Source organism: Anomaloglossus baeobatrachus, chromosome 12, assembly GCF_048569485.1.
Source record: "Anomaloglossus baeobatrachus isolate aAnoBae1 chromosome 12, aAnoBae1.hap1, whole genome shotgun sequence".
NCBI classification, from domain to species: domain Eukaryota; kingdom Metazoa; phylum Chordata; class Amphibia; order Anura; family Aromobatidae; genus Anomaloglossus; species Anomaloglossus baeobatrachus.
In genome coordinates this window covers 108,268,215-108,291,436 of record NC_134364.1, presented here as the reverse complement: position 1 = coordinate 108,291,436, position 23,222 = coordinate 108,268,215, and the positions used below count along the sequence as shown (strand labels likewise).

The following is a 23,222-nucleotide window of genomic DNA, read 5'->3' as shown; positions in this document are numbered from 1 at the left end:
TTTGAAGGACAAGGCAGAGTCAAGGGTTACTCCAAGGCAGTGGATTTCTGTTACTATGGAGAGTGTGGTGTAATTTATTTTAAAAAATTAGATCAAGTAGGGGAGATGAGTGAGATAAAGGAAAGATGATGAGTTTAGTTTTCTCCACATTAGGCTTTAGGAAGAGAGAGGAGAAGGATATGGCGGATAGACAATTCATCATTCTGGACAGCAAGGAGGCGACATCTCAGCCAGAGAAGATCTCAGTGCCATCAGCGTGTAGCACATTATATGCCACATGAGCTTTCTGAGTAGAACAGTCTACATAGATTGATTAGCTTCCACTGCCAAATATTGGGTTCCTGAGTCTCTGTACACCAATAAAAATCCAACAGATCAATTTAACTTATACAACTGCAAACATAGAAGCATATAAAGGTTCTGATCAATTTTACTTTAACAGAAAACTGACTAAATATTCATGCTCTCTGAAGCACAGGGAGCATAGATAATACACCAGTTGAGTTATTGCAACAGTGCATAGTGGGCTTTACATGCTACGATATCGTTAATGAATTATCGTCAGGGTCACATTGTTTGTGACGCACATCCGGCGTCATTAACGAGATCGTAGTGTGTAACACTCAAGAGCGATCTTAAACAATGACAAAAGAGGGCAAAATCGTTTGCCGTGGAGAGGTCGTCCGGAAACAAAAAATCGTTTTCATGATGTTAGCAATGTTGTTCCTCGTTCCTGTGGCAGCACACATCGCTGTGTGTGACACCGCTGGAGCGAGGAACATCTCCTTTTCTGCCTCCACCGGCTATACGGAAGGAAGGAGGTGGGCGGGATGTTTACGTCCCGCTCATCTCCGCCCCTCCACTTCTATTGGCCGCCTGCCGTGTGACGTCGCACGACCCGTCCCCTTAGGAAGGAGGCGGGTCGCCAGCCAGAGCGACATCGCAGGGAAGGTAAGTGCGTGTGACGGGGGTAAGCGAGGTCGTGCGACACGAGCAGATATATGCTGGTGTCGCTCAACCGACGGGGGCAGGTACAATCGCTTGCGATCTCGCTAGCGAGATCGCAGCGTGTAAAGCCCACTTAAGTGTAACACTAAAACACATGAGTCTTTAATAGATAATATAGTTTGAAAATTTGGGGTAGAACAATATGTCTTGGATGACTAATCTGAGGTGGCTCCCAGGAAACCTGTCCCTACACCACTCCCCTAGATTGACAGATTTCCCCTTATGTCATCCAAGGGTGCAGGACGTGGTTAAGCCGCCATTCATAAGAGATGCGTGGCTCCCGGACGGATTTGCAAAATACATTTCTTTGAAATGTAGTAGTAATTCAGAATAAAACATACTTATAGCTGCATTAATGCAGTCAATGTCAGGAGAGTTTATATTTAAGCCTGACTAAAAATCATTATTCTTAGCTTTTTATGATCCTATGTAAACAGGGTTCTTGCTACCAAGTGCAATAGCTGCCAATGGATGCCTTTCTTGAAAAATATAATATTACAGGATATGGATTCTAGATTTTGTTATGGGACATGGATCCAGCTAGCTAGACTGACTGGCAAATGTGAAGTCTGGAAGGAACATTTCCCCCAAATATGGATTAATGAACATCTAACTCATGGGGTTTTCCTCAGCTTCTGGATCAACATGTTAGGTTTTGGTTGAACGCAATGGAATGTCTACGCTCAACCTTAAAAAACATGAAATTATATGCAATTTTGGATGGCCACCAGTCGGTACATGTAAACAGAACCTTTCTCTTTACATTGCCCCTCATAGGTCCAAAAAAAGAGCAGAACTGAATTTGGAGATGGGGAGTCTGACCTGCCTAATGGAATCTAAGAGGTGATTATGTTATCCCGTGGTTCCCAGGAAGTCAAAAAATGACACCTTGTCTACCCAAGGTCACTCACTAAACAGTCTCAAATTGGAGGTAACATTACCCAGCTGTATGTGTGACGCCCCTGGACTATTCAGGTCGTCACAGGGTACTGCACAAACTGCCCTACCCGTGCAGTATTCAACCCCCCCATGGTTCTGGGTCTACATCCTGCGGTACTGCCTCCACCAGCATTCACAAATCCTAGATACACTTTGCACCACACCTGTCAGACACACCAGTGGGCTGCTTAAGCAGGAATAGGGCCGCCCACCTAGAGGTCATACAGGGAGGTGGTAGGTGTCAAGTCAGTTCAGTGGTAGCCCTCGAGCTGAGAGGAGCTCTGAGGAAGCTGGGACTTGGAGCTCCCAAGGGAGAAGTAAACTAGGTCGCAGACGGTGGTCTGGACAGAGAGGAGTCGGACCCCCGGTTGCAGGGAATTGAGGCTAGGTATTAACCAAAAAGAAGAAACCAAAGATCCATATCTGTTTACACATTGAGCAACGCAGATTCCACCATATGACTCATATATGAAACCAAAAAAAAGGTGTTTCTGCACCTAAGAATTACATACAATATCCATCATATTTTAGAAAAAGTATCAAATTTTATTCCATCATAATTGAAATACAACATTATATTACTTTATTGAATGCTGGTATACACAGAATTAAAATAACCCTACCCCATAAAACCAAAGAAAAACAACTGGTGCATTGTGGAACAAGGCATAATATCAAAGAGTACATGCATCATACACATATATAAGTTCCTGGGTATGAGTAGGCACGGACACATCCAGTGATAGCCCACTACTATGTAAAAGTGCCAAAAGGGTTCAGATTATTTTATGGATCTAAAACCTGCAACTTGCATTCCATATTGCGGCCAAATCTATAACCGTACAGATGAAATAAGGCTATTTCCCACCTGGCAAAATTGAAATAATGCAATCCTTCTTGTTGGAAGGAAGAAAGGGGACTTTTCCAAATATTAATAAAATTGTATCATTACATAGAGCATGTCCCATCATTTAACAATATTGCATATTTTGTCGATTGGTATTTGCAGGTGAGCCACAACACCACAACACCTAGCACCTCAATGTACATTGGCACATAATAAAACAATCATAATAATAGTGCTTCCCATATCACATATATAATTGTAAGTGACTAGGTACAATTGTAAAAAGGTGAGAACACCTCCGGAGATATCCCACAAGATTTTAAATTAAAGGCAAAAACACCTCCAATGAAATTTGGCACGGATCAAAGAGCCATGAATCATATACCCAGGTAGCAAGCCACAACGCCCAGTGCCTGAACCCGAAGAGAAGGACGGTCAGCAGCCTGTTCCTATCACCGATCCGGGACCAAAGGTGCGTCGGGGTACATAGACCCTAGATCAATCACCACCCCTAGATCTGAGCGGTTCGATCCGCTGCAGGGGCGGAACATATGTAATGAAGGGGAAATGAATAGTTGTAACAAAGCTGAGATGAAAAAATGACACTGTTGAATAGCACTATTAAGTAATTAAATATGTCCCCCAAAATTCTGGGAACCCTACTTTAATTTTAAATGTTTAATTATGCTTGATATCTAAGTTTATATATAGTTTAAATAAGAGAAAAAATAATGCAATTGAAGGAAAACATTGTAAGAAAAAAATTGAGTAAAAAACATAAAAACTATAATGTGTTGTATAACTGCAGAGAAAGAAGATACAGTAAGACTGATGGACGGGTCTTATCGCTGTGCTGGAAGACTGGAGATTTTGATAAATAATCTATGGAGCAGAGCGTTCAGTGACAAATGGGGCATAAATGAGGCCCACGTTGTGTGCAGAGAATTACACTGTGGTCATGCAGTTGGTTCATTTCATATCACAACACCAACAATCCGTCGTCATATACATCTCATTGGAAAATGTCGAGGAAATGAGACACAGCTGAACGATTGTTTTTCTGTTGGATCAGTTAATACAATAATATGGACTGATCAGAAATTGGATATACAAGTTGTTTGCTCAGGTATAGTAACATGAATGTGACAAGGCTACAGCTGAGAACTCGTGATGAGTGGTGGACGGGTCTATATCGTACAGTAAAATAAATAAATAAATTTAAAAAATGACATGCGGTCCCTCTAACAAGATAAAGCCTTATAGCTGGGGGGCTGGTATCCTCAGGCTGAGGAGACCAACATTATTGGGAGTCCCCCAGCCTAAAAATATCAGCCTACAACTGCCCGGAATTGCCGCAACCATGAGATGCGACAGTCCTGGGACTTTACACGGCTCATCCCGATTGTCCTGATTCGGTGGCAATCGGGGTAATGAGGGGTTAATAGCATCTCACAGCTGTCATCAAGCCCAGAATTAGAGAAGGGGTCTTCTATGAGACCATCCATTACTAATTCTACAAGTAAAAAGAAATACACATTCATGGAGAAAAAAATACAAAACCACCCTCTTTCACCACTTTATTAACCCAAAAACACCCAGGTCCGACGTAATCCACTTGATGTCCCACATCAGTCCTGGCTCTGCTACATCCGAACCTGGAGAGACCAAAAATATGTCCAATCTCTCCAGGCTCCGGAAACACTGACACAAAGAACCCAGCTGGCATCAGTGACGTCACTTAGTACACTGTCACTGTTAAAGTGCTGTCGGGGAGCGGGACACTGCCCGCACTTTAACAGTGGCAGTGCCAGCATGGAGGTAAGAGCTGCCCTGCACTCCCCAGAAGGCATTTTCAGAGTTGAATTGTGGGCCGTGTCCCCCTCCCCACCAGCCCTTCAACACTGACAATATCGTCCGGGGAGTACGGGGCAGCCCACATCTCTATGCCGGCACTGCCACTGTTAAAGTGCTGGACCGTGTTCCTCTTCCTGACAGCACTTTAACAATGGCAGTGCTGGCATGGAGGTGCAGGCTATCCCAAACTCACCGGATGGCACTGTCAGTGTTAAAGTGTGGGGTGGATGTCCCGCTCCCCACCTGCACTTTAACAGTGTCCATGAACTGAGTGATGTAACTGCTGTCAGCCGTGTCCTTCTTGTCAGTGTTTCTCGGAGCCTGGAGAGATTGGACATGTTTTCAAACAAAGCATTTTTCTCTGTGTATATGTGTTTATTTTTAACCTATAGGATTAGTGATGGGGAGGTCTGGGCTTGATGACAGCTGTGTGCTGTTAGTAACTCCTCATAACTCCAATTGCCACTGCACCAGGGCAATCGGAATGATCCGGGTAAATTCCCAAGACTGTCGCATCTATTGGATGCGGCAATTCTGGGTGGCTGGTGGCTGATATTTTTAGGCTGCGGGCTCCCAATAACGAGGGTCTGGACAGTCTGGGAATACCAGCGTTCAGCTTTATTTTGGCTGGGTATCAAAGTTAGGGGAGACCGCATGTTATGGGGGGCTGTCTGATAATAACCTAAAGGAGTATCAGACAGTCAGGGTCCACCGTGCAAAGACTTTGCTGCAGACTATGGCAGAGTGCAATACCTCTGTTAACTCACAGAAGGATATAATAAGTAAGTAAAGCAATTCCTCCCTTACTTGGAGGGTGTGTGGAATGATCTCTGTTAATAATCACAGAGACAAAGGCAATGTGTGCGAAATGGCACCTACCTAGGTCCGCTCTTCTAGTGGTGCAAAAGAGACGAACAGCAGCGTAAGCCGCACAAAGCTCCTACCTGCGTTCGCTCCACTAGTGTGCGAGGACACGAACCACTAGATATGGCACCTGCCTAGATCCGCTCTTCTAGTGGTGCAAAAGAGACGAACAGCAGCGTAAGCCGCACAAAGCTCCTACCTCTGTTCGCTCCCCTAGTGTGCGAGGATACGAACAACTGCCAGACGCAGTATAAGGAACGTTACCCTAGCGGCAACGTCCACCTACGAGTTGAATCACAAGGCCCAGCCGGACCATGTGCCTCAGGCACCTGCCTATGTTCGCTCCCCTAAGAGGTAAGGATACGGGCAGCAGCCGAAGCTGTAAGGTATAAGAACGCTACCCTGCCGGTAGCGCTCACCTAGCATAGACAGAGGAATGCCTAGAGGAACGCGCACAGAGCGTCTACTCTTATGCATGAACCAAGAGGACTGAGCGCCATGCGGCGTGTGTCAGGGTCTTATATAGACTCTGTGCCTCATCCAGGATGGAGGACACCAGAGCCAATCCGCTGCCAGAACGACAGGAGTGACGTCATGCTGGCCTATCACCGAGCAAGACGTCACAAGCACATGACCAGCGACCAATCGGCATAGAAGGTGTCAGAGACATGTGACCTCGTGTCAGCGATGATGTCACCCGCACATGTGCAATGGCTCCAAGATAGGACTTAGTCTCCAGCGCTCGCACATGTGCAGTAGCAAGAAATCTGGACTTAGTCTCCAGCGCTCGCACATGTGCAGTAGCAAGAAATCTGGACATAGTTTCCAGTGCTCGCAGCAACCGTAACAGTACCTCCCCCTCAAGGGCCCCCCTCCCGGCAACGCAGGTAATCGGCAACTAAGTCGGGAGCATGGACAGCCTCCTCAGGCTCCCAAGAGCGATGTTCCGGGCCATAGCCCTCTTAATCTATCAAGAAGAACCTGCACCCTCTAACCATCTTAGAACCAACTATGGCTCGTACCTCATAGCTAGAGCAAGAGGAATCAGAGGCAGGAGAGTGCACTTCACGAGCGTGAGGTAAAATAGCCGGCTTTAGCAGTGAGACATGGAATTTGTCATAAATCCTAAGATGGACAGGTAACTTCAATTGGTAGACTACAGGATTTACCTGTCTAAGAACCTCATAAGGACCCAGGAAGCGAGGAGCAAATTTGACAGAGCTCACTCTAAGTCTCACGTGTTTTGCAGAGAGCCACACAAAGTCCCCTGGAGAAAAGACAGGAGCCGGGCGACGAAACCGATCGGACACCGTCTTCATACGGTCCTTAGCTGCTTGGATCGACTCTTGAGTCCGATCCCAAACCTCTCTGGCATTAGTTGCCCAGTCGGCCACAAGAGGAGGAGGTGCCGCAGCGGGAAACGGTACCGGTACCCTAGGGTGTTGCCCATTATTGAGTACGAACGGTGTCTGCCCAGTGGCCTCAACCAGCGAATTGTTAAGGGCAAATTCTGCCCAGGGTAGGAGGGAGGACCAGTTATCGTGGTTCTCAGCAACAAAGTGTCGAAGGTATATAATCATAGATTGATTGGTACGCTCAACCAAACCATTGGTCTCCGGATGGTATGCCGAAGAGAGATTCAACTCAATTTGCAGAAGGCTACAAAGATCTCGCCAGAAACCGGAAGCAAATTGCGGGCCTCTATCACAAATGATACGATCTGGCATCCCGTGAAGCCTAAAGACATGCTTGAGGAATAGTTTGGCTAGTACCCTGGAAGATGGGATTCTCGATAACGGTACGAGATGAACCATCCGGGAGAAATGGTCCGTAATGACCCACACAAATCTATGTCCCTGAGAACATGGAAGATCACCCACAAAGTACATGCCTACCACCTCCCATGGTCTATCTGGCACCGGTAAAGGATGCAAGAGCCCAGCCGGTCTCTGCCGTAATGGACGGTTGCGAGCACACGAGTAGCAGGAACCGACATATCTCTTGACGTGGCTGGCTAAGTGTGGCCACCAATACCACCTCTGCAGTAACTCTCGTGTCCGCCTAATACCAAAATGCCCACCCACCTTTGAGGTGTGGGCCCATGACAGTATATCATTCTGTCGATCAGGCGGAACAAAGGTCTTGCCCGGTGGGATTTGGTCTAACGTCACAGGGGAGAGCGTATGAAAAACCCTGGAGGGAAGGATAAGACGAGGTTCGTCAATCTCTTCCTGGGTAGAAACCATAGAGCGAGACAGGGCGTCTGCCTTGTTATTCTTACTCCCAGACAGATAGTTGATGGAGAAGTGAAAGCGGGAGAAAAACAAGGACCAGCGGGCTTGGCGAGGATTCAGACGCTGAGCGGTTTGTAAGTACGTCAGATTCTTATGGTCTGTATAGACCTGGAAAGGATGTTTTGCTCCTTCCAGCAAGTGACGCCACTCCTCCAAGGCTAATCTCAAGGCGAGCAGTTCCCTATCCCCAATGGTATAGTTTCTCTCTGCCGGTGAAAAGGTTTTAGCAAAGAAGAAACACGGCCTTTTTCTACCTGCACCGTTCTTTTGATACAAGACCGCACCAGCACCCACTGAAGAGGCATCAACCTCTAAGAGGAAGGGCTTACTCTCATCGGGTCTTTGAAAAACGGGAGCAGTTGAAAAGTGTCTTTTTACTGCCTCGAAAGCCTGAGATGTCTCAGTAGACCAGGCTTTGGGATTAGCACCTTTCTTTGTCAAGGCCACCAAAGGGGCCACCAAAGTAGAAAAATGGGGTATGAACTGCCTGTAATAATTTATGAATCCTAAGAAGCGTTGCACCGCCTTCAAGGAATGAGGTTCGGACCATTGCAGGACAGCAGAGAGCTTCGCAGGATCCATAGCCAGACCCTCTTGTGAGATAATGTAACCCAAAAAAGGCAATGAGGACTGCTCGAATACACATTTCTCGAGTTTATCAAACAATGAGTGCTCCCTTAAACGGGAAAGGACACGAACGACATCCTGACGATGAGTCTCCAGATCAGGAGAAAAAATCAGGATGTCGTCCAGATACACCACTACTGAGGATAACAGTAAATCCCTGAACACATCGTTTACGAAGTCCTGAAATACTGTGGGTGCATTACATAACCCAAAAGGCATGATGAGGTATTCATAGTGACCGTCTCGGGTGTTAAAAGCGGTCTTCCATTCGTCACCCTTTTGAATTCGTACCAAGTTATACGCACCCCGCAGATCCAACTTCGTAAAAACTTGAGCTCCTCTCAGTCTGTCAAAGAGCTCCGAAATTAAAGGTAATGGGTATTTGTTCTTTATTGTGATTGCGTTGAGACCCCTGTAATCTATGCAGGGACGCAAATCACCCTCTTTCTTCCGAACAAAGAAAAACCCAGCTCCCGCGGGAGAGACAGACTTACGAATGAACCCCTTCTCTAAACTCTCTCTTATATAGGTCGACATGGCCTCCGACTCAGGTATCGACAGGGAGTAAACTCTGCCTTTAGGTGGAACCGAACCTGGGATAAGGTCTATGGCACAGTCATACGGCCTATGGGGTGGAAGAACCTCAGCACCCTGTTTGGAGAACACGTCAGCGAAATCCAAATAGGGTGTAGGTATGGGAGAGAGATCAGTTGATGCAACCGCAACGACCTTAGGTGGTAAGGGAAGACATCGGGACTGACATTTCGAACCCCAACTAATAATGCTGTCAGACTCCCAGTCAATGTGAGGAGCATGAGTCCGAAGCCATGGGAGACCCAGAAGGATGTCGTCTATACCCTCAGGCAAAACAAGAAAAGAAATCTCCTCTATGTGACCCTGAGACAGGGAAAGGCGCAAGGGAACTGTCCTCAATGTAATGGAGTCAGACAACATAGTTCCATTAACAACACGGACAGGAATAGGCGCCTCTAACATGATAGAGGGAATATGGTGTCCCTTTACAAATCCTGAGGACACAAAAGTCCCGTCAGCTCCGGAATCCACAAAAGCCATAATAGGCCATGTATTCTCAGATAACGAGAGCTGACCTGGGATACAACACTTAGAGGGTGCAGAAGACGTCTCTAGTAACCCCCCTCTAATGGTTACTAGGCCAGGGAGTTTCCCTGATGACTAGGACACTTGTTGGCATAGTGCCCAGCCTGACGACATACGTAACATATAGGAGGACCAGACTTGCGTAGTCTGGAGGACGTATGACCTAACTCCATAGGAGTGGGAGATGTTTCAGATGCTGAGGAACATGGTAGTGGACCCTCAACAACTGGAATAGCCCGATGCTTAGGGCGTGAGGAAGAGATATCAAGTCTACGTTCCTTATGGCGTACATCGATCCTCGTTGCTACTGTGATCAAGTCCTCCAGAGAAGCAGGGACCTCACGAGTAGCAAGAGCATCCTTGACATAGCCTGCCAACCCTCTCCAGAAGATAGGAATCAACACCTTCTCTGGCCAATCTAGTTCTGCCACCAGAGTTCTAAAAGCAATGGCATAAGAACTAGTGGATAACGAACCCTGAGATAGATCTAACAGTCTCAGAGCCGCATCATGGGTAACCTGCAGACCCATGAATACCGCCTTAAGAGCATCAAGAAAGTCTTGATGTCTCAGAGTAACCACATCAGAGCGCTCCCATAGGGGAGTCACCCATTCTAAGGCTTTGTCCTGAAGTAAGGAGATGATAAAGCCTACTCTGGACCTCTCCGTAGAGAAGCGAGAAGAGTTGACCTCTAGGTGTATCTGACACTGACTAATGAAACCACGACATGATCTGGCATCGCCAGAATATCTGTTTGGCAGAGCAAGTCGAGGATCATGTGCAGCTGTCACCATGGTCTGAGGTTTATCCTCTATACTCCTGAGCCGTGACTCAAGTACTTGTATGTAACGGTGTAACTGCTGATATTCTGCCATAACTGCCAGACCCTTGGCTCAGTCCTAATGTTACGGGGGGCTGTCTGATAATAACCTAAAGGAGTATCAGACAGTCAGGGTCCACCGTGCAAAGACTTTGCTGCAGACTATGGCAGAGTGCAATACCTCTGTTAACTCACAGAAGGATATAATAAGTAAGTAAAGCAATTCCTCCCTTACTTGGAGGGTGTGTGGAATGATCTCTGTTAATAATCACAGAGACAAAGGCAATGTGTGCGAAATGGCACCTACCTAGGTCCGCTCTTCTAGTGGTGCAAAAGAGACGAACAGCAGCGTAAGCCGCACAAAGCTCCTACCTGCGTTCGCTCCACTAGTGTGCGAGGACACGAACCACTAGATATGGCACCTGCCTAGGTCCGCTCTTCTAGTGGTGCAAAAGAGACGAACAGCAGCGTAAGCCGCACAAAGCTCCTACCTCTGTTCGCTCCCCTAGTGTGCGAGGATACGAACAACTGCCAGACGCAGTATAAGGAACGTTACCCTAGCGGCAACGTCCACCTACGAGTCGAACCACAAGGCCCAGCCAGACCATGTGCCTCAGGCACCTGCCTATGTCCGCTCCCCTAAGAGGTAAGGATACGGACAGCAGCCGAAGCTGTAAGGTATAAGAACGCTACCCTGCCGGTAGCGCTCACCTAGCATAGACAGAGGAATGCCTAGTGGAACGCGCACAGAGCGTCTACTCTTATGCATGAACCAAGAGGACTGAGCGCCATGCGGCGTGTGTCAGGGTCTTATATAGACTCTGTGCCTCATCCAGGATGGAGGACACCAGAGCCAATCCGCTGCCAGAACGACAGGAGTGACGTCATGCTGGCCTATCACCGAGCAAGGCGTCACAAGCACATGACCAGCGATCAATCGGCATAGAAGGTGTCAGAGACATGTGACCTCGTGTCAGCGATGATGTCACCCACACATGTGCAATGGCTCCAAGATAGGACTTAGTCTCCAGCGCTCGCACATGTGCAGTAGCAAGAAATCTGGACTTAGTCTCCAGCGCTCGCACATGTGCAGTAGCAAGAAATCTGGACATAGTCTCCAGTGCTCGCAGCAACCGTAACACCGCACGTCTGTTTTTATAATTTTTTACTTATTTTACTGTACGATATAGACCCACCCACCGATGACTGTGATCGGTTGCAGTCAAACAGCTGTCACTTAGCGTGGTGGCGGGTCTAATTGCAACCAATCACAGATGCCAGTGGTCGGAGGAAGCAGTGCCTGGGCCGGTCCCGCCCACAGCCATGATTCAGTCATGGGTACGGGATTGAAAAGCACCAGGTGAGTGCTGCTATGAACAGTTCTACTTTTTCATATGTGAGGCTGTATGGCACATTTTGAATAAAAATAATTTAGAGTAGGACTGCCCCAAAGAGATTTGCCGTGTCATGGAGGGCTAGCTCAAGAAATTGTAATTTTTTGCCAAAAATCTCAAATTTGAATAATAAGTACAGTTTGGAATATTTAGTGCAGTAGTGCACATGTAGTGCTGGCTACTTTGTTTTTACTTCACAAACCCAATTCACCCTGGAGTCTGCAAGACAGAAAGTGGTTGAACATTGCGGACTTGGCTTATGCAAGCTTCACATGGTACGATCTTTCGTGCGATTGCACGAGCGATCGTACCCGCCCCCGTTGTTTGTGCGTCATGGGCAAATCGCTCCCCGTGTCGCACAAAGTTGTTAAACTGCTGTCACACATACGTGCTGAGCGACCTCTTCCTGAAGGGGGAGGGACGTTCGACGTCACAGCGACGTCACACAGCCACCGGCCAATAGAAGTGAAGGGGCGGAGATGAGCAGGACGTAAACATCCCGCCCACCTCCTTCCTTCCTCATAGCCGGCGGGTGCCGCGGGACGCAGGTAAGCTGTGTTCATCATTCCTGGGGTGTCACACAGAGCAACGTGTGCTGCCCCGGGAACGATGAACAACCTGCGCAAATAAGAAAAAAACAATTTTTTAAAAATGAGCGACAAGTACACGATCCATGATTTATAACTGATTTGGAGTCGCACGTAGGTGTCACATGAGACGATGTTGTGAACGATGCCGGATGTATGTCACAAAAACCGTTACCCCGACGACATGTTGCATGATAGATCGTCTCGTGTGATGCCCGCATTACTGCTTTGTACAGGTTACAACTATATTGAGTTCTGTGGAAGCCTATTGAGATTGGTTCTCACCCGAATGTTAAAGTTTGTTACATTTCTACATTTGCTCTTACATGCAGGAGGCACACGTCTACAACTGGTCAATGGTCCTGGTCGATGTGTTGGAAGAGTGGAGATTTATCATAATGGAAGATGGGGGACGATCTGTGATAACTCCTGGGATAAAGCAGATGCAGATGTGGTGTGTAAGCAGCTGGGCTGTGGTTCTGCTGCTAAAGCTACTACTGAAGCCTATTATGGGAGAGAATACAATGACAAATGGTTGGACAATGTAGAATGTAAAGGAAATGAGACACACATCCTAAACTGTCCATCAAGTGAATTTGGAAAAGGAGACTACTCTTATATGACTGCTGCAGGAGTGATATGTTCAGGTAAAAAAAAGCAAACCCAAAGATTTCTGCATACTTTTTTTTTACAATTTATATTGTCACTAGAGATGAGCGGTGCTCAAATCGAACTATTTGTCAATCACAAATTCGACCTGTTTTAGGCGATGTTCGAGTCGTTCGACGAACGTGAACACTTAGCTTCAAGTTCGACAGTTCGAGGTTATGTTCGATAACGGTTCGATCACCAAAAGCGTAACTGGCTTTTCACAGTAATACTGTCATTCAATGTTAACGAGAACAATCCGTTCTGGGACTGTGCTTGTTAACCAAGTTACTCGTTTAGCAAAGCAAGATTTCCCATAGGAAATCATTACAATGCAGACAATTCCTTTCACAACTTGTTAAATGTCCCATCCTGGTCCCCTATTGTGCCATTCCACACATGCACAAACACACACAAACACGTACAAACACACACAAACATACACAAAAATACACGCGCACACACACATATTATGCTCACCTTACATTCGGTTCTATCGCCGGCCTCCTGGGACTTGCAGTTCGCCGGTACAAGATGTGTATCGGGTAACCATAGCAACCGATGCCGGAACTTCTGCTTCCAGAGCACTGACATCAAAGGCAGGAGCCGCTTGCCTCTGATTGGCCAGCGTGCTTCCTTTGAGTAGCGTCTGACAGAGGAAGTTCCTCCCTCGTTGCAATGGTTACCCGATACAAGTAGTTCGCCGCTACAGGATGTGTATCGGTTAACCATCGCGACGAGGGAGGAACTTCCTCTGTCAGACGCTACTCAAAGGCATTGCGCTGGCCAATCAGAGGCAAGCGGCTCCTGCCTTTGACGTCAGCGCTCTGGCAGTGGAAGCTCCAGGGCATTGGTCGCATGGTTACTAGATATATATCTTGTACCGGCGAACTGCAAGTCCCAGGAGGCCGGCGATGGAACGGAAGGTAAGGTGAGCATAATATGTGTGTGTGCGTTCGTGTTTGTGCATGTTTGTATGTGTTTGTGTTTGCCTGTAATTGTTTTCAATGGTGTTCAAAAGTGTTCAACGAACGTTCGTTGAACACACCCACCATTCGACGAACCGAACTGAACTCGAACACTAGGGTGGTGGCTCATCTCTAATTATCATACATGGTGTTACACATCTGTTTTAGCTGGGCATGGCACCCCTCCCTTCCATTATGCCTGCTGTCCTTTTGCTGTGCCTATTTATGGGTTTTACAAGTCGCTCGAAATTTCTCAATAACTTCATCTCCATTGGTCTCTAAACTGAAACCCTACAGTTTGGTTAGCCCTTTTAATTTGCAGGTTAATCCCTTAATAACTGAACAATTTTTTTTTTATTTTTCCCGCTCTTCTTCCAATAATTATATTTAAATTTTTCCATCCACATAACCACATGAAGCCGGAGCCAAGTGGTTGGCCACGCCCACCGAGGAGTTTGGATGGCCTGAGGCGGGAAAACACACAGATCTGTTTTGGAGGTGAAAGGGAGAGATAAGGAAAGGAGTAGGGAGAGAGTTAGGAGGAGAAGATGTCTGTCAGGTATCTGGGTCGGAGTCTGGATACCCTGTGGCCAGGAGGCAGACGGTGCTGGCCGCCTGCAGGAGCTGGGATTACAGACGGTGGAACCGTAAGGGACCGGGACCGGGTAGTGGCCCGCCGGTACCGAACCGGGTAACCGATTGGAAACCGGAGCACCAGGAGGTGTACTCAGACCCAGTACGAGGCCCAAAAACCACTGGACTGAGTCAAATTCACTGATTGGGGTCTGGACTTTAGGTCCTTTCCCACCCAAGACCCGACTGAAGACAACAGCCCAACCATAGGGATAGAAAGCCACCGCCCAGGCATCGAGATCCCACGGGCCAGGGTCTGCCGGCAAACGGGCTCTACTGGCACACACAAAGCTGGGGAGTGGACTATCGTTGCTCAGGCATAGGAGTCATCATTTCTACCAAAAGAGAGGTGCAGGAGAAAGGCGGAAACGACCAACCTAAAAAGGGGACAACAGTGCCCTCGGGCTGCGCACCGCGCTGCACCACACCGACACACCAGCACACATTCCCCCTCCTCAGCATCCTCGGGCCCCCGGGACCATCATCCCCCTACCAACGGTAGGTCAACACCAAGCTGCGGACCACCGTCCCCGGGAGCTTCGTCAACGGCAGCGGTGATGTCCATCCATTCACCACAACCCGTGGGTGGCGTCACGAACTTAATCCCCAAACAACTGCGGCCTCGGCCGTGGCCCTCACCCCCACCGAACACCACCCCTCACGTAGCGCCAGCATTCCTTTCAGAGCGACGTGACCACCGGGTCCGGAAGGACTTCGAGCCACCCACCGACGAGCACAGATCCGAGCGGCTCGGCAGCCAGCCGAGCCCCGGGGCGGTACACGTCCGATCTTCTGGCGTCACAAACAGGATTGAACCCATCCATTTACCTGTGGAAGTGCGCCTTGAAGTTATCGTCAGCGGTGTTCTGTTGAAAAATTGCAGAACCCGCCATCTTTTGACGCGAAGTTTCCCGCCAAAGCCGTCTTCTCCAAGGAAAAAAGTGCGAAAGTGAAGCCCCGCCCCTGAGAACAGAGCGGTGCAGAAAGAAACCAGAGTGCCCCGAAAAGACCAGGGGGGGCGGGTGAAGACCCTGTCACATGTGACCGAAGGGATAAAGGGAAGGGACTCCAGGACTCTGCCATCCATCTGGTTCCTGGTCCCCGACAGTGCACCATGTCCACCCCGTCCGGCAAGCCAGAATTCGCGGAGCCCGCGCCTGGAACAGCGGCATTGGTGGAAGCCCGGACAACTCTGATGTGTTGCCGTCTCCAAGCACAGGTGCGCTTCCTCATGGAGCAGTGGACGGCCGAAATGGAGGGGATAGCCGCCACCGTGCGGGCATGTGAAGTGGCGGCAGTTTTGGAGGAAAGAGTATGCGACCCACGTCCCTGTGTCCTAAAGGGACAGGCCACTGCGGCTGATGGACCCGGTCTGCTCCTGCCCTCCATACTGCCTCCCTCACCACCCGTAGTGGTTGCCGCTGCCTCTCCGCCCGGTTCCCCAACCCCGTCACCGGTGGCGGAGCCCGTCCCAGACGCCTATGAGGATCTGCCTGTGGAGGCAGCACGCGGACGGCCGTACGTTCGGCCTGCACCATTCCTGCTCCCGTGGAAAGATGATTCGCGGAGGATGCCCGCTCCCGATGTGGTCCCGCCGGTCCCGGAAGTGACCGTGCTGCAGAAGGTCCAGGCCTCGGCAGTCCGCCTGGCCAAGAAGGAGGTGGGCGCTACCCGGAAGAAGGCCCAGCAGGTGAGGCTGGTCATTCCCGGGTCTCAGGCCTCGGCTGAGGTCCCGCGGGGTTGCCGCTGCCAAGCAGCAGAGCCGGCCGCAACACAGCGGGGTTCCTCAATGCTAAAAGTGTCGGTCGTGGTCGACACCGGGGAGAACCGGCTGGGCCAGACCCCCGCACCAAGAAACTTCGGGCAAGCAGACGCTCCGTACTGGGAGCGGTAGCCAAACCAGCTGGGCCGGGAAATCGAGGCTCGGGAGAAGCGGAGAGCGGAGATCCTAGCCTGTACCATCCGGGAAAAAGAGAAATTGAGGAGTGCCACCTGCCGGGTGCGGGGCCCGAGTTACAAAGGCCAGGTCTGGCGATTTGACCCCGACCGCGGATGGGGATTTGTATATGAGCCCAGCCTGGAGGCCGAAGTCTTTGTATCCCGTCGGGATGTGTATCCGCACTTGCTCATGGGTCACCCAGACCGTGACCTAGTACCCGGAGAACTGGTCACCTATACCCGTTATTGTGGGGAGAGGGGCTGGTTTGCCCTCAGCGTCCAGAGGGAGGAGGGCATACCAGGAAGGCTTGGGGCGCTCCCAGTCCCCTCCCCCACCGTACAGCTCTGAAGTCACGGTGGAAGAAGAATACGAAGACAGAGATTAAAGGTAGCAGATTCCGGCTACCAAGTTGAAAAGTCCCTGTTAGGACCATATTGCCCATCCATGTTGGGACTTTGTTGATTTGCCCCGTTAAAAAATGAACACGGCTAAGAACTTGCAGGCCACCCAAAAACTTTTGGGCTTGTAAATAATCCAGGACCGGCCTGTCCCATCTCACAACCTCCGGAGAGGCGGATTGGAGGATGGGACTGCGGGAAAGTGATGGCCGAGGCCCCGCCACCACTGCAACCAGTGGCGATCCTCCGGGTCCGGGGGTCCCCTGGATGTGGGGCCCCTGAGAGACAGCCGAATGTGGAACTCTGTACCCGTCCCGTAAAACAAAACCTGGGCCCGTTCCTGGACTGGAGAAAAGGGGTGCTGCCAGTTTCTTAGGGGCAGCATCAAGGCTAGTTTTGTTTGGGTGGGCAAGCAGAAGGACCTGGTCCCGTTACAGTGATTAATAGAGATGAGCGAACCGGTCGCGGTTCGGCTCGAGGTCGGTTCGCCGAACGGAGCTCCCGTTCGAGTTCGGTTCGTCGAACGTTCGACGAACCGAACTCGAACTGCATAGAAAACAATGGCAGGCATTCACAAACACATAAAAACACCTAGAAAACACCCTCAAAGGTGTCCAAAAGGTGACAAACAACTCACAACACAACACAAACACATGGGAAAGTCACAAGAACAAATTCTCATGCGAAAACAAAAGAGCGTAACGAGGAAAAAGAGGACCAGACACAGATATAGGCATGGCACGCCCTTCTAAAATCATGTAAAACACCGCAAGGTGACTCCAAGCGGAGTCTCCCTTTTTTCCAAAAATTGGGCCACACACACACCCACCCCTTCATTGGCAGCACTTGTGCCCCAGTTGTACACTTCACAGCTAGATTTGCATCAAGCACATTCAAAAATACGCCATACTTAACCGTCCCCAGGATGACCCCGGGGTAGGTAGCAAAGTCTTTGCTGAACCATGGCTTGTTCATCTTGGCTCCTTTTAAAAAACACAGCAAGCAAGGGTTACTCCAAGCGGAGTCTCCCTTTTTTTCCAAAAATTGTGCCCCACACACACCCACCCATTCAGTGGCAGCAGTTGTGCCCTAGTTGTACACTTCACAGCTAGATTTGCATCAAGCACATTCAAAAATACGCCATCCTTAACTGTCCCCAGGATGACACCGGGGTAGGTAGCTAAGTCTTTCCTGATCTGTTCATCTTGGCTCCTTTTAAAAAACACATCAAGCAAGGGTTACTCCAAGCGGAGTCTCCCTTTTGTCCAAAAATTGGGCCCCACACATACCAACCCCCTCAGTGGCAGCAGTTGTGCCCCAGTTGTACACTTCACAGCTAGATTTGCATCAAGCACATTCAAAAATACGCCATACTTAACCGTCCTCAGGATGACACCGGGGTAGGTAGCAAAGTCTTTGCTGAACCATGACTTGTTCATCTTGGCTCCTTTTAAAAAAACACAGCAATCAAGGGTTACTCCAAGCGGAGTCTCCCTTTTTTCCAAAAATTGGGCCACACAGACGCTCACCCCTTCAGTGGCAGCAGTTGGGCCCTAGTTGTACACTTCACAGCTAGATTTGCATTAAGCACATTCAAAAATACGCCATACTTAACCGTCCCCAGGAGGACACAGGGGTAGGTAGCAAAGTCTTTCCTGATCCCAGCTCTGTTCATCTTAGCTTCTTTAAAAAACAATGTAAGCAAGGGTTACTCCAAGTGGAGTCTCCCTTTTTTCCAAAAATTGTGCCCCACACACACCCAACCATTCAGTGGCAGCACTTGTGCCCTAGTTGTACACTTCACAGCTAAATTTGCATCAAGCACATTCCAAATCCACAAGCATTTACTCTCCCCAGGATGACACAGGGGTAGTAAATTCCTGGTGGATCCATGACTTGTTCATTTTGATGAACGTTAGTCTGTCCACATTGTCACTGGACAGACGCGTGCGCTTATCTGTCAGCACACACCCAGCAGCACTGAAGACACGTTCAGAGACAACGCTGGCAGCTGGACACGACAAAATCTCCAAGGCGTAACTGGAGAGCTCTGGCCATTTTTCTAGATTTGAAGCCCAAAATGAGCAAGGCTCCATTTGCAAAGTCATGGCATCGATGTTCATTTGGAGATACTCTTGTATCATCCTCTCCAGCCGTTGACTATGTGTCAGACTTGTTGTCTCTGGTGGCCTTGCAAAGGAGGGTCTAAAAAAATTATGAAAAGATTCCATAAAATTGCTGTTACCAGCACCAGATACAGTCCTACTGGTACGGGTAGACTGTTGAAGATGATGAGACCGTCCCATGTTTGTCAAGTTACAACTGGGAAATTCACTCCCTGCACCTGCACGGTTGTTTGGTGGAAAAGCCGAGCTAAGATCGAGTAACAGCTTCTGCTGATACTCCTGCATACGTGCGTCCCTTTCTATGGCTGGAATTATGTCACAAAATTTGGACTTGTACTGGGGATCTAATAGTGTGGCAAGCCAGTAGTCATCATCACTTCTAATTTTGACAATACGAGGGTCATGTTGGAGGTAGGGCAACAAGAAGGCACTTATGTGTCTTGCGCAGCCATGCGGACCAAGTCCACGCTGTGTTTGTGGCATAGAGGTGCTACCCGTTCTTTCTTCCTCTGACATCTCCCCCCAACCTCTTTCAACTGAAATTTGACCAAGGTCTCCCTCATCTGCTGAGTCTTCCATGTCCATGGACAGTTCGTCCTCCATTTCTTCATGCTCTCCTGCACCTTCCTCAACATTTCGCCTGCTACTATGTGCCCTTGTTGATCCCTGTCCCCCATGGTCCCATGCCTGCTGATGGTGATGATGAACGTCTGGACCTTGGTGATGTTGTTGTCCCTTGCGCATATGAATCCTCCTGTAGTTCCTCCCCTTCCTGTTGTCCCACCCCCTGACTCCGAATAGTGTTTAGCGTGTGCTCCAGCATGTAAATGACTGGAATTGTCATGCTGATAATGGCATTGTCAGCGCTAAACATATTCATCGCCATGTCGAAACTGTGCAGAAGGATGCATAGGTCCTTGATCTGAGACCACTCCATCAGGGTGATTTGCCCCACCTCTGCATCTCATTGGCCCAGGCTATACGTCATGACGTATTGCACCAGGGCTCGGTGGTGCTGCCACAGTCGCTGTAACATGTGGAGAGTCGAATTCCAGCATGTCGCCACATCGCATTTCAGGCGATGAACCGGCAGGCCGAAAGACTTCTGGAGAGATGCAAGTCGCTCAGCTGCGGCGGTTGAACGGCGGAAGTGAGCAGACAGTTTTTGCGCCCTGGTCAGAAGGCCATCTAGGCCGGGATAGTGTGTTAAGAATTGCTGGACAACAAGGTTCAACACGTGAGCCATACAAGGCACGTGTGTCACCTTGCCCAGGCGAAGGGCCGCACGCAGGTTTGCAGCATTGTCGCACACGGCCTTACCAGGCTGCAGGTTGAGTGGAGACAAGCATTTATTAAACTCGGACCGCAGAGCTGACCACAAATCCTCAGCTGTGTGACTCTTATTCCCAAGACATGTCAAGCTAAAGACCGCCTGATGACGTTGCGCTCTGCTGCCAGCATAGTAATGAGGGGTGCGTGATTCCTTCTGCGCAGTGAGAACGCTGGTGGACTGACCAGGCAGGCTTGGGGCGGAGGTGGAGGACCCAGATGAGGTGGAGGAGGCAGAAGCAGTGGCGGAACTTGTACAGACAGAGGATTGACACACAAGTCATGGGGACGGCAAGACTTGTGCAGCAGACCCTTCACCATCTATCACCATAGTTACCCAGTGCCCAGTCAGCGACATGTAACGTCCCTGTCCATGCTTACTAATCCAAGTATCGGTGGTGAAATGCACCCGTTCACACACAGAGTTTCTCAAGGAAGCGGTGATGTTGTGTGCAACATGCTGGTGTAACGCGGGCACACCTTTCTTAGAGAAGTAGTGGCGACTAGGCATCTGGTACTGGGGCACAGCGACAGACATAAGGTCTCTAAAATCCTGTGTGTCCACTAGGCGGAAAGGCAGCATTTCGGTAGCCAAGAGCTTACAGAGGGATAGAGTCAACCTCTTAGCTTTGTCATGGGTCGCAGGAAATGGCCTTTTATTTGACCACATCTGAGGGACAAAGATCTGGCTGCTGTGTGTAGACGGTGTTGAGTAGGGTGTCCCTGGAAAAATGCAGGTTTGTGAGGAAAGTGCAGGCGGAGACATGATGTTGCCTTCATCCAACGTTGCTGCTATCGATGTCTGAGAGAGCTGTACACACTCACTTGTTTCCCCTTCCAAACCAACTGACGACCTACCAAGCAAACTGCCTGTTGCGGTTACAGTGGTGGAAGTTGTGCGTGGAAAACCAGGTGTGACAGCTGTCCCCACAGTCCTAGAAGATGAAGAGCGCACGGATGCACTGGAAGGGGCAGGCCCTGGATAGTTCGCTCCGCTAGGCCGCACTGCAGCACGGTGAGCTTCCCACCGGGACCTATGATATTTATTCATGTGACGATTCATGGAATAAGTTGTCAAACTGCTGAGGTTTTGACCTCTACTAACAGAATCACGACAAATTTTACACATCACATAATTTGGGCGATCTTTTTCTATGTCAAAAAAGGACCAGGCTAGGCAAGGCTTAGAGGGCATGCGACCTGCTGAGCCCCCCCGACTAGTGCTCAGAGGCAGAGTGGTGGCTGATGATGCAGTTGTAGACGTGCTACCAGTGCTCCGACTCTGTCCAGGAAGGCGCAAGGTAACTTAGTCGTCGGTTGCATCCTCCTCCACCGCCTCTGTTGACCTCCTCGAGTACCTGACTGGGGGTTGACAGTAGGTGGGATTTAGAACTTCATCATCAATTGTTGTGTTTGCACTCCCCTCCCCCTCAGACCGAGCCTCTTCTTGCCCTGACCGAATATTTAAGTTGTCATTCCAATCTGGTATCTGCGTCTCATCGTCATCAGTATGTTCCTCATTGTCTATAACTACAGGTGTTACAGTTTGTGACAAAGGGTCAACATTATGCTCAGAAACGTGGTCCTCACGGCCTGAATCAGAGTCACAAAGGTTCTGGGCATCACTGCAGACCATTTCCTGGTCTGTACTCACTGTAGCTTGGGAGCAGACTTCTGATTCTCAGGCTATAGTGTGACTGAACAGCTCTGCAGACTCAGCCATCTCAGTTCCACCATACTGTGCAGGGCGGATGGAGACTTCAGAGCTGGGAGAAAGCAAGTGTGATTGGGATGACAACTCAGAGAATTGGTGTTTTTTGGATGCAGTACTTGAAGTGGCTGAGAGGGCACTTGTTGGACCACTTGAGATCCATTCAAGCATTTTCCTTTTTTGGCCATCATCTACCTTTGTTCCTGTTGTTCGTGTCCGTAAAAAAGGGAGCACATTGGATTGTCCACGGTAAGTAGTAGACATCTTTCCTGGTAGATGGTCTATCTTCAGCAGATGATAATGGAGCTTTGCCACCTTCCCCACTGACAAACCCTTTTTTTCCTTTTCCACCACGCCTCTTCCCCTTTCCACCAGCATCTGTCATTTTGCCACTCATGTTGATTGCGACAAGATTGTGCACTGAAAATGTGGTAGTAAAAATTGAGAGGTGGTGTAGATTGCAGCGGTGGTCTAGCTTAATTAACAGCAGAATAATAAAGAATAAATATCCCTGACAATGCAACTACGGCCCTTAAACTGGCAGTATAAATTGCTAGTATAATGGCTTAGTAACAATGAGTTTGAGTGTGCAATGCAGGCAGACGTGCTGCAAAAATCTGTGCACTACTGGGACTATACAGAAGTCCAAAAGCCACGTTTAGGATGCCACTAAGTTCACTCAGTGTTTGCTAGTATAATGGTTTAGTTATAATGAGTTTGAGTGTGCAATACAGGCAGACGTGCTGCAAATATCTGTGCACTACTGGGACTATACAGAAGTCCAACAGCCACGTTTAGGATGCCACTAGGTTCACTCAGTGTTTGCTAGTATAATGGCTTAGTTATAATGAGTTGGAGTTTGCAATACAGGCAGACGTGCTGCAAATATCTGTGCACTACTGGGACTATACAGAAGTCCAACAGCCACGTTTAGGATGCCACTAGGTTCACTCAGTGTTTGCTAGTATAATGGCTTAGTTATAATGAGTTGGTGTGTGCAATGCAGGCAGACGTGCTGCAAATATCTGTGCACTACTGGGACTATACAGAAGTCCAACAGCCACGTTTAGGATGCCACTAGGTACACTCAGTGTTTGCTAGTATAATGGCTTAGTTA

At 49.0% G+C, this 23,222-nt stretch overlaps 1 protein-coding gene across 1 annotated transcript; it reads left to right on the top strand.

Moving 5' to 3' along the window:
- The first annotated feature begins 3,583 nt into the window (after nucleotides 1-3,583).
- On the top strand, nucleotides 3,584-13,119 carry LOC142257660 (scavenger receptor cysteine-rich type 1 protein M130-like). Its single transcript, XM_075329797.1, has 3 exons — nucleotides 3,584-3,920; nucleotides 12,686-13,000; nucleotides 13,064-13,119. Exons 1-3 carry the CDS (start codon nucleotides 3,584-3,586, stop codon nucleotides 13,117-13,119), a joined length of 708 nt encoding a protein of 235 aa, XP_075185912.1.
- Nucleotides 13,120-23,222: the final 10,103 nt, after the last annotated feature.

Excerpts from the sequence above, each read along its gene's own strand:
- LOC142257660 (XM_075329797.1), top strand. The coding sequence starts at position 3,584 with ATGTGTTGTATAACTGCAGAGAAAGAAGATACAGTAAGACTGATGGAC. Across the intron at positions 3,921-12,685 it reads TATACAAGTTGTTTGCTCAG|GAGGCACACGTCTACAACTG; the intron begins GTATAGTAACAT and ends TCTTACATGCAG. Across the intron at positions 13,001-13,063 it reads TGCAGGAGTGATATGTTCAG|AGATGAGCGGTGCTCAAATC; the intron begins GTAAAAAAAAGC and ends TATTGTCACTAG.